Source organism: Elgaria multicarinata, chromosome 9 (assembly GCF_023053635.1).
Source record: "Elgaria multicarinata webbii isolate HBS135686 ecotype San Diego chromosome 9, rElgMul1.1.pri, whole genome shotgun sequence".
In the NCBI taxonomy this organism is placed as follows: Eukaryota; Metazoa; Chordata; class Lepidosauria; order Squamata; family Anguidae; genus Elgaria; species Elgaria multicarinata.
Genome location: NC_086179.1, coordinates 50,804,425 through 50,816,517, shown reverse-complemented (window position 1 = coordinate 50,816,517; position 12,093 = coordinate 50,804,425). Strand labels below are relative to the sequence as shown.

General features: G+C 38.9%; 1 protein-coding gene across 2 annotated transcripts in view; it reads left to right on the top strand.

The window, feature by feature from the left end:
• Nucleotides 1-12,093, top strand: part of NAV3 (neuron navigator 3) — a 277,390-nt gene that overhangs the window by 256,059 nt on the left and 9,238 nt on the right. For both annotated transcript variants that reach the window (XM_063133851.1, XM_063133852.1), the window contains 6 exons: nucleotides 479-574; nucleotides 2,766-2,934; nucleotides 4,874-5,109; nucleotides 8,665-8,819; nucleotides 10,288-10,359; nucleotides 11,572-11,768. In XM_063133851.1, coding sequence (XP_062989921.1) covers nucleotides 479-574; nucleotides 2,766-2,934; nucleotides 4,874-5,109; nucleotides 8,665-8,819; nucleotides 10,288-10,359; nucleotides 11,572-11,768 — 925 coding nt within the window. The remainder of the gene's footprint in view (nucleotides 1-478; nucleotides 575-2,765; nucleotides 2,935-4,873; nucleotides 5,110-8,664; nucleotides 8,820-10,287; nucleotides 10,360-11,571; nucleotides 11,769-12,093) is intronic.

Below are 12,093 nucleotides of genomic sequence, written 5' to 3'. Positions count from 1 at the left end.
TTAGATGATATTGTGACCTTCCAGTTTCACTTCTGTTTTTAAAGAGTACTTTTAGCAAGTTTTTATTTTTTTGAAAAGGGAAAATGTGGTATTATTTGTGAAAGGAAAAGAAAATGCCTTTACCAATAGTGTATTTGTGCTATTCTGTTATACCACAGTGCCACCTAGAGGTTATGTAGCAGGAAAGGAAACTATTTGTGAAGTTCTTTTATCTTAATTGTGCAATGAAACCAAAGGTGGATGCAGCAGATTAACAGCCTTGTGTAGAAAAGCCCTGCATAATATTTTCTGTGAAATCTGTAATATCTCAAAGATGTGTAATGTCTTCTTTGTGAAAAATATTCAGTGTCTGACTTATTCAGATAAGTAGTAACATTGAGTAAGTGAAAATATTCAGATAAGTGATATTTTGACAATATTGGATTGTGAAAGTTCTTTTTTTCTCCTTCCCTGTTTTGCTTGGCCCATCTTTTTTCAGGACCCAAAATTACAGGCATATTTGATAGGATCTATTGGTGTCAGTGGCAAAACAAAATGGGATGTATTAGATGGCGTAATTAGGCGGCTTTTTAAGGTAAGGCTTTTTGAATCAATTCAGGAGCATGAGCATGAGCTAGATTGTGTAATATTTGCCTAGTATTGGGTATGATAATTGTCTTATCCTCAGCTTTGCCTGAACAAATTGATTAAAGACAGGTAAAGGAGAGCTTTCCTCTGGATCAATGGACCAGTTGCTAGGGTAGCTTTCCCAGTGTGGAGAAGTCGAGGCAGAATGCCAGGATACTCCCATCCCAATCAGTGCAGTCTGCGAAGCGCTTTAGCTTCCGATTTTGTGCTGATTATGTTTGCTTTTTGCTTTCCTCAAGTCTTTGGGATTTCAGAGGAGAGTATGAGTCTAGCATGTTTCCCTTTGTTTTTGCCTATTTATTTCTGGAATAAGAACAAGGCTCAGTACTGACAACAGTCATAGTTAAGAGGGGGCTGGGCTTTCAAGTTAATAAATGAACTTATTTAGTCCCAGTTCTTCCTGGGTTGTTTTACTTCACTCTGCTCTTCCCAACATGCAAGGAATATGCAATTCCCTGCAGATAAGGAAGTAACATGTCAGGAAGAAGGGATTTAGCCTAGCCCTGTGTCAGACGCGCTAGTTTTTTTCCTATGAAAGAAATTGTTTTGTTCAATGGTGCATTAAGCTCATAGGAGCTCCCACATACAGTGTGAATCACAACAGCCAAGGCACTAGTTTATCACCTCAGTGATAGCTAGTTCTAAATCTCACTGCATCTTAGCGAGATACATAATCCCTCCAAACTAAATTTTAGGCAAACTTAGTCGGTAGTCTGATGTGAAGCAATTGTTCTGACAGTGTTAAATTGAGATTTGTCACTGTTTGACCCGGAAATATTGATTAGTTTTTCAACTTCTCTTCCAAGTTTCTAATAATTATTTTACAGTTATGGATTTTCATTGAGGGGATTTTTGCTTAGGCCAGACAATTCTTACCATATATTGGTCCCAGAAAAATTGTGATATAGATATTGAGGTGAATGTGCACAGGAAAGAAATGCATAAGTGGTGAAACATACAAACCAATAGAAGAGAAACTACAATGGTAGAAATTGGACCTATGTTGTCATAAATTATATTATCATAACATTCTCTCTTGGAACATATCTGCAGAACTAAACTGTTTCTGTATTCAAAGTTTGCTCTGCCCATGATGTAGAGCATTCTTGTTTATGATAAGACCATAGGAAACAGCCCTACTACTAGGTAGACAAAATCTGCTGCCTCAAGCAGCTGAGTTTGGGTGACATGAAATAACAGCAAATTGTTAGTTATTTAATTTATTATAGCTGTATTTTTACATCTATGATGAGGTGCCTGTGGGATATTCTGTCTCAGGCACTAAAATAACTTAATCATCCTTGGATACTACTGTATGTGGAGTTCTGACCCTTGAAGTCATGTGCTGCTGGATCTGCTCCTGACATCCATTTATTAAAGCATGGATGTCTGGAAAGGAAATCCAATTCATGTAGCTTTCCACATATTCTGGAACCCCAGTCATGCAGGATTGCAGAATGCTTGGAATGTCTATGCAAATATGCTTCTTTTTTTACAGACTTCCATCCATAATCTGTGAATGTTTGGGGTAGGGCCCAATGTTGGGGACAGGGATTTGACCCCATGATGCCCCTTCATGAAGGGGCTATAGATAATCCTATTTGGCAATGTGGTGACACTCCTTAGGACAAACAAAGCTAATTTGTTCTCCCTTTGAAGCCCCACTCCATCTCCATTTATGTAAGAATGAGTACTGGCATGTAGATCTGGGTTAGTATCAGAGTGTGCATTCAAGCACACATCCTGTTGACAACAATATAGTTCAGATTGAAAACATATGCACTTGGGTGCTCAGTGTGCATCTGAATAACCCAGTTCAGCTCTGCTCTAATTTAACATACTCTGACGCCCCTCCTTTAATCTGGTTTCCTTTTATTCATGCTGCATGCTCTATATTGCATATATTTTATGTTGTGATAAATGTCAGAAAGTCTGAAGATTGTATGAGCCCCAGTGGGAAATATCAGAACTCTTTGTGTCATGAATCTGCTTTTTGACATTTACACCTAAAGTATATTGAATGTTCTTTATCTGCAAATGATGGAAATGAGAGTGACATTTGGATAAATGGTTGCATTTAATTGTGCTATCCTATCACGTATAATGGCCACTGCTTATATTTGTCTGTTTTATTTTAGGAATATGTTTTCCGAGTAGATCCAGCTACTAGCCTTGGTTTAGGCTCAGACTGTATAGCCAGCTACTGTATAGGGGATGTCATTAGATCTCATAGCCAAGAAGTGCCTGAATTGCTACCTTGTGGATATCTGGTTGGAGATAATAACATTATCACTGTGAACCTTAAAGGTAACACAACACTTTTCTTTTATTCTCTGCATACTCTAAATGTAAAATATTTCTGCACTTTTTTTTTCATCACAGTGTAATCCCTGAATCTTTCAAACATATATATGCTTAACTGAACTCTTGGATAGCATCCAGTTTACGTTAATAAAAACACAGTTAAGAATAGAGTTAATGATTCAAAATAAATATCTACAAGTTGGATACCCATAGCAAGTGGAACTTCTCAATTATAGTAGATCATAAATATTAATTAGATTCAAAGCTTCCTCAAGCCATCTGTTTTATTATAGTCAAGATGCTTATAGTAAAAAGGAGATACATGGCTGCCATTTCTAGCCACACTGGATTTCAAGGTATGCTTAAGATGCTATTTTTTTTTCTGTGAGATTCCATCCAATCAGACATCATGTTGTTACAGGGTAGGCAATCTTTGGGGGCCTATGGGCACATTTGACAATTTGAGAAACTGTCCTGGGCACCAGCACAAAATGGGCACTCTGCAGAAGGCAGCTGGCTGCCTGCTATCATCATTTCTCAAGAATGTGTCTGAGCCCGACATGTAGCCTAGAGGCATTCATGGGAAAAGAAGATGCGACCTTCTAGAGATCTTCACTTTGCTTTGAAGCTATCTCAGTTGCCAATAAGAACCTTTGCTATTAAAAATAAAAATCAGAAGGAGAAGAGTATTTTGGCGGGCACAAACCCCTGACGTAGTGAATGTGATGACTAGGGATGGAAAGATCAGTCTATTTCTGGCCCATGTCAATTTCACAAGTGTTCCATCACATTTCTGTGAATGGATCTTAAAAAAAAAAAAGAAGCAGGAAAATAGGCATTATTTTTAAAATATTTTTCAAGAATTACATATTTTGTATGAATTTTACTCTAAAATATGCATTTTAAAGTGAACTACATGTTTCTACATGCCTTTTGCTACATTTTTGAGCAAGAACCGTATCACAATATTTAGAATACTGTGAAAATGGTACTCTATACTCTAGACAAATCCACGCATTAGTCTAGGAAATGAAAATATACACCAGTTGCTGGGGAATGTGGGTGACCGGGTGCTGTTGCACTGTGTCTTGCTTGTGGGTTCCTGGTTGACAACTGGATAGCCACTGTGTGAACAGAGTGCTGGACTAAATGGACCCTTGGTCTGATCCAGCATGGCTCTTCTTATGTTCTTAGAATCAGGTCAGTTTGCTTAAAAATAACCATTGAACAAAATCGTCCAGTGTCCCTAGTGATGACATCAAGGAATTACATGTACTGTAGGAATGCAGAAAGAATGTGGTTATGTAGTATGAGACAGGTTAGATACAACCTTCAAACTTTTAGGAATAAGTCTTGTACACTAACCACTTCACCAGCACAGCTTCCTATGTTAATGACTTTCTTTCTTTAGTATCTAAAATTAGAACAAAAGAGAATTTTAATATAAGAATGAAGGTTGAGAAATCTGAATCAGCCACTTCAAACAGGGACTTTAAATATTTCATATAGCCACAAGGACCTTCTATTTTGAGGGTCTTCAAAAAGACTTTGTGTCATTTGGTGTGATATCTCTCTCCCGCTAACCCTTGCTGCTGTCACTTTGACCTTTTTCTTTTAAATGCCTCAGACGTTTCAGATATACATCACTGCCTCGCTGAGTTTTCGCTTCACATTTGCTTTGATTACATTGCTCCCACTCATCTAGTCTGTGGCTAAGGCACAGTTTAATCTTTTTTTGGCCCTGAGGAAAATTCCGTGCACTTCCAGTGCTTTTCAAAACCTGTATTAGGGGCATTTGTTTGTTATCAATTTAACAAAAGCAAGAAGGGGGGAAATAATAATAAGTTCCTTCTCTAAATTAATCCATATTTTTATTAGAAACAGCAGTGATTGCAGGGGAAAAATGCTCTCTTTTTTTCCTCCTCCCCTCCCTTATTTTCAGGAGTAGAAGAAAATAGTTTGGACAGCTTTGTGTTTGATACATTAATTCCCAAACCAATTAGTCAACGGTACTTTAATTTACTGATGGAGCATCACAGAATTATCCTGTCAGGACCCAGTGGCACTGGGAAGACCTATTTAGCCAACAAGCTTGCTGAATATGTGATAACTAAATCTGGCAGGAAAAAAACTGAAGATGCCATTGCAACTTTTAACGTAGATCACAAATCAAGCAAGGTAAGACACAAGAAACTAAAACCTGTGAACATCATTTGTGTTAAGAAACAGTCAATATTTCACTCCATATTGTAGAGTTTTGTAACTGCTGATGTCTTTGCTTGTAATTTTAGATGTTTCCAACCAAGAATAATACAATAGCCATTTGTAAATAGAAATACTTACAAATAATAATTAAAAAGTCTGAACAACATCAGTACATATGCAAAGTTAAAGCACAAACCCGTGCTTTTCTAAGACAAGTCAGGATGGTACAGAACTTTTTCAATGGACCATAAATGACACTTTCCTGCCTGCTTTTCTCTTAAAATGACACAATCAAAAAGTTCAACCATTTGCAGCAGCAAGCTTCTCATTCAACCCTCCATTTTCGTGCATTGTGTTGTGTTATGAAGGTTACAATAGGGTTAACATATGAAAGGAAATTCCTTACCTTCAACAAGTCAGTCAGCACATTTATATATGGTATAGTGGATGCCACATCTTATATACAAGATACAAACTTTAAAAGCCCGAGTAAAAGCACTGCTATACTTGTAGGAATTCTTCCACCTTAGGTAGACAGGAATAATCCTCTTATTACCCAATCAGTATTTGTAATAAAGGATGCTTCCAGATGAAGCTTATATTGCGCCATTACCCAGGCTCATCACCATTACTGGGGATCCAGACAACATCATCTTCCACTCATAATCCTTCTGTGTTTTCCCACTGCTTCTTCTTTTTTCTTGCTGCAGAAAATCCACTAAGGTGGAAAAAGTGGAATAGCTGCACAATGCCGTCTAGTTGGTAACTCTAGGACAGCTTTATGGAGGGGGCCTGGGGGGCATTTTTGTCCCTGACCCTCCCCTGGTGGGTGCACCACACTCTGACTCCCCCCCCCAATGAGTTTACTCCATAAGTTGGCAGCTAACCACTAAGGCAACCTAGAGTAGCCAAATATCTCTTATTCTGAAACAAGATTTGGCCTCTTTGGGGTACTTTTGGCAGTGTTTTTCCCATCGCCATTGCAAATTCTGGTGGCTTAGCAGCAAGGCACAGCAGGGCCTGCAGCAGGGAGCAGAAAGGGCCATCAGTTACCTGCCCCTGCTCTAGGAGCCCTCCGTCTGGACAAACCCAAGGAAACAGACATAAACAGTAGCATTTAGTATCACACACTTTTGGGTTGGAATTTTAGTTTCATGCATTTGGTGGTTGGAATTTCCTCCAAAGGTCACTTTGGCTATTGTTTATCTAGTTGGAAGAGGTCACCTTCTGTCTTCCTCTTTAGCATGTGACTTGGCACACTTCCTTGAGTCAGCTGCAAGTATCTCTCTCTGCAGAAACATGAATATGGTGCATCTTATTTGCTTCTGCTTTCTGGAAATCCAGACTATGATCAAGCTTAACAGGGCGTGACCCTATTGACTGCATTGGGCTTCTCACCAGCTTTCAGTACCATTGCCGATGATGATGATGATGATGATGATGATGATGATCATCATCATCATCATCATCATCATCATCATCATCCCACCTTTTACCCAATACTGGGCATCAAGGTGGCCAATGATGGCAGTGATGCTGCTGGTGTTGCTGCTGCTGCTGCTGATTTAATTTATTAAATACCTAATAAAATAGATTCTCTAGGTGTTTGTATAAAACATTTTCAAACCTAACAAATCCAATAAAATCACAATTTAAAACCCCAGCATAAAACTAATGCACATCCTGACACAGCATAATATAATACAAAAGCAAAAACTAAAACCACCAACAAATGCAGGATTTAAAACAAAACTGTAGTGAATAAACTAGTACATCTAAAACACTAAAATACTGAGATACTTAGCCTAAGAGAGCAGAGAACTCTTAGTCTGGCACCCAAAAGACAGCAGTGCAGGCACCAGGCAAACTTCTCCTGGGACTGCATTCCAGAGCTAAGAGGACACCACTGAAAAAGTCTTCCACTTGCTCCCACTCTCCAAGCCTCAGAATGTGGGGATACTTGAAGGGCTTCTGAGATATTCCATCAGGTCCTAAGCCATGTAGAGCTTTATCGTTCAAAAATCACTTTGAAATGGATCTGGAAATGAATTGGAAGCCAGTGCAGGGAGAGAGGGCTGGTGTGATATGGTCATAATCCCTGGCCACAGTTAGAACTCTTGCAGTTATATTTTGTACAACTGAAGTTTCTGGGCCATCTTCAAAGGCAGCCCCACATACAATACATTACAGTAATCCAAATGGGAGGTTATCAAGGCATGGATCACTATAACTAGACTATCTACCTCCAGATAGGTCTATACCTAAATCTCAACCAGTGTGGGTAAAAGGCACGCCATGCCACAGAAACCATCCAATTTTCACACGTGGTCTTTCAGGGGCAGTCCAACCCCTTCCAGAACACGTTGAAACCCACTCATCCAGTCTGTCCATTAGCAATGTCTCCATTTGCCTGAATTAAGTTTACACTACCATTAAGTTCGGTTAAGCTTCTGATACCATGGTATCCTCTCCAGATCACCCGTAGGAGTTAGACGCACTGCAATGCAGTGATTTGACTTCTGTCTGACAGGTAATTTCAGAATTCAGCTCTATCTTTCCTTCACATCAGAGCCACCATGTAGCAGTTAGTTGCTTGAGTGTCCATTTGGAGTCCATAATGAACTGGATGAGGGTGAATAAATTAAAACTGAAGCCAGATAATGCAGAATTATTTATGACAGGAGGATGAATAGCCCAGTAAATTGTTGAATTACCTGTCTTAAAAAGGAACACACTTCCCTGAAATATAAGGTTCACCATTTAGAAATACGCCTAGATACAGCTATAATCCCAGACTTTCAGGTTTACCTGCTGTTTTTATTTAAATCAAAGCCACTTGGGGGATTGATTTCCCCCCAAAAAAGCATATAGTCATAGAAATTATAACACTAATAACAACAACAACAACTACTACTACTACTACTACAAGGCCTTGTCCCTGAAACAGCTGTCCTGTGAGTAAGTCTGGAGCTTTGCTGGGTCATATGTAGTCTGTTGGTCTTATTTTGCCAATCCATGGTATAGATGAGATCATTTACACCTTCAGTTGTGTCAAAAGAGCATGGAAGGGAAATTGTACCTGCTTGGTTCATCCTGATCCTTCACTAGTAAGTAGTTCAGCATAGTTTCTTCCACCCGGTCAAGAGTGCTGCGTTGTCAAAGTTCCTGATCACATGAAAGAGCCCTGGTGCTCCCAACTGTACTCAACATTGAAGCTCTTTTTATACCTGCTGAACATACAGAGGTTGAGGTGAGGCAAGCTAGTGGAATCCCACTCTACGTGTTTAGTGTTATGTCTGAAAAGGTTATTATAAAGCCCATGTGGTTCAGATAGTTAGACTTTAATTCCTCCCTGTGATTTTACTATGTAAACTCAAGCTTTGGATAAAGAAGGTGTTCAGAGAAAATCCTTCAGGTTGAGATTGCCAAACCATTTAAGCAACAGTTAATGTTAACAGAAGGTTAATAAATGTGCAGATGACAATAGAAAAACCTACATTTTATTGTGTTGCTCTTCTCCTCTTTAAGGATGTACAACAATACCTTGCTAATCTGGCTGAACAGTGCAGTGCTGATAACAGTAGTGCTGACCTTCCTGTGGTAATAATCCTTGACAACCTCCATCATGTTGGGTCTTTGAGTGACATCTTCAATGGTTTCCTTAACTGTAAATATAACAAATGGTAGGTTTTATCTTTATCTCATTTTGAGGTACCTTGTTCTGAACAATTGGTATAGTAGATGACAAAATGTAAAATGAAGTTATCTGTACAGTCAGTCCAATTCAACAAACCATTTAATCCCGTATGTTAATGTAATAAATAATGAAGAAACCTGAGTTATCCAATTATTATCTATTAAACATGTTTCATTCTGTGTGCTGCATATGTGCCTTTTGGGAACCGGTGAGTTAAACTATAGTTAAGGGTGAAATAGTCAAATATTTATTTTGAAACAAAGACTTTATTCAAGACCTTACTGATCTGGTCTAACCCCTCGGGTGGGCAACTTGTAGCCCTCCAGATATTTTAACCTACAACTCTCATGATCCCTCACCACTGACTATGCTGGCTAGGGCTGATGGAAATTGTAGGCCAAAACATCTGGATTGCCACAAGTTGCCCAACCCCTGGACTAATCTCAAAGAGTGCAGTAGAATAAAGCATTTTAACATTTTGCTTTAAAACATTTACATGTGCAACACCTGCATTCCCTATAGGAGTGTAAGTGTAGCAGTTAATAATAACCTTTTATCATAGATATGGCTGTTAGAAAATTGCTTTCCATTTAAGTCAACACATCATACAAACTCGTGTGAAGTAACTGCTACCGATCATATTTACTGAACTCCTAGAAAAAGGCACAGCTTGTCACTCAGGCCAGTATCTTATATAATAGCCATGCTAGCCTGGAAAAAAAAATGAAACTGGTCAGGAGTTCCTGGCTGCAGGAATGCCCCTGGGCTATTACACATCCATTTTAGACAAGTTGACACAAGTGAAGGTAAAGCTTGATCAAGGAGCATCAGGAGTGGAGTTGCAGAAAGTAAACTGGCAGCAGTAGGAAAAGGTGAACTGATGGTGTTTGTCAGAAGTAAGCTTGGGCAGGCATTCTTGGGATCTGACACAAACAAAGAATCCCTTTTGAATTACAAATAAAGTCAATATAAGATTAACATAAAAATGCTGCTAAATGGGTTCCTATTTAAAAATGGGTATATTTAAATAGGAACCTTCCTGGTCATTAAGATCTGGTTCAGAGGCTCTGGTCTAACTCCCACTGTCTTCAGAAGTTGGGGGGTGGGTAGTGGCCAAAGAGAGCCTTTCTGTGATGGTGTGCCAAAGATGTTCACTTTGCACCTACACTGCAGTGTTATAGGTACCAGATTAAAAACTTTATGTTTGGGCTAGTTTTTTTGGTGTGTGTGTGTGTGTGTGTGTGTGTTGTCTTTATTGTTAAATGAACAGTGTGGCTGATTTTAGTGCAGATTAATATATTTTTCTCTTTATTCTGTAATTAGTCATTTTATTGCATTTATGGGATTTTCTGTGTGTGTTTTTGGAAGTTGCCTTTATTTCTTTAAAAAAAATTAAATTAGGATATAAATCTGTTAAATTAATTAATTAACAGCTATATTTATTTATCGTTTAGCCCCTATATTATTGGAACTATGAACCAGGGAGTTTCATCTTCACCTAACCTAGAGCTGCATCAAAACTTCAGGTAAATATTCTTCTTTGTGCTTAAAACTAGGGCTATGCACAGCCACACACACACACACACACACATCCAGTGATTCACCTTTTCTGGCCACTGTGGTTTACAACAACAGATCTACGGCAGGCCAGAGTGGCTCTCCTAGAGGACAGGTGGCTTGCCGACATGGGCAGAAGTTTCAGTTAATTCCCACGGGTGAGCGAACAGGCGAGGGGCAGCAGCTGGCCATTGGACCAAATTAGCTGGATTCGGTCAAGGCAGATAGAATCGCCCCTCTTCGACTCTGATTCAGGGTTTGGGACTGAGGCGAAGCAAACCCCTACTTAAAATGCTTATTTTGGTATGGGTTCAAGCCTTTCAGAACAATTTATTTTTAATAATAAGGAAACAGTTGTAGGTCTGTTCTTTTCTGAGGTGGGTATGTGGATCACAAAGCCAGCATGTGTATAGACTACCAGATTGTGTGTGTGTGTGTGTGTGTGTGTGTGTGTGTGTGTGTGTGTGTGTGTGTAGTTAACATCAGGTGGCCATTGGCATATCATATTCCCTTTGCTAAAAGAAGCAAAGATATCTTTCTACCATGTTTATCAGGTACCAAGGTGGTACAAATTGGTGTTCATTTTGTCACAGTTGCATATGTGATTTCTATTAGTTTAGTGTGCTGCAGTCAGAAAGCCGCTTTTGTAGCACTTGTATCTGGATTAGATGAAACACAAAATAATAACTATGTTAAGATTTAATAGAATTTACCTTTATCACTGACCTCAGAGCCTGAAACTGACAAGTTGTCAGCCAGAAACAGAAAAAATACTTTCCTGTGGCAGATCCATAGTCTAGCTCAGGAGCTGGTTTACTGGCAGCGGCCAATCAAATGCCAGAGGCAAGTTCACAAAGAGGACACCATGTCAATATCCCTCCCATGTTGTTAATCCTTAATATCTGGTAGTCAGAGATATAGTTCATGAATACAGAGGATGCTGTTAGGCCTTGTAAAAGATTTACAAGTCATATATTCAGAATAATTATTTAATCTTTTCTTTTTAGCCATTTGTGCTAATGGCTATTAAATCCACTTATAGATTGCTATAGGTTAAGTATATGGTATGTAAAGAAGCACTCCTTTGGGCTTGTCTTAAATCTGCTGTCAATCAACTTTAGTGGGTGACACAGAGTTTTGTATTTGGATCCATTATTTTTATCGATTCTTTGCCTGTGTAGGTGGGTGCTATGTGCTAATCACACAGAGCCTGTTAAAGGGTTCTTATCCAGGTATTTGAGAAGGAAACTGCTTGAGACGGAAATAGAGAGGAATGCCCGCAATAATGACCTCATCAAAATTATTGACTGGATTCCTAAGACGTGGCATCATCTCAACAGCTTCTTAGAAACGCACAGTTCTTCTGATGTAACCATTGGTGAGGCCTTTCTTCAATTAATAATGTAAATCAAATTATGAGTCAAAACTGAACCGTGAAGCTTATCTAAATTTACAGGCTTACTGTGACCCTGATTCACTGATGTCAAAATTATTGGCAGCTGACTTTTTGTGCCCAATGAAAAGATCTGTGAGTTAGTTTGGCTGAAAGTTGTACTTGTGAACTTGGTAGTGCTGTTAAGCCACTATAATAAAAATATTCCTACTCAGAGGGGGAAAGTCAGACACCCACTTTCTTATACTTCACAGGTGCAATATACTGTTGAGTTTTTCCTTCCTTCCTTTATCTTTTTTCCTTCTGCTTT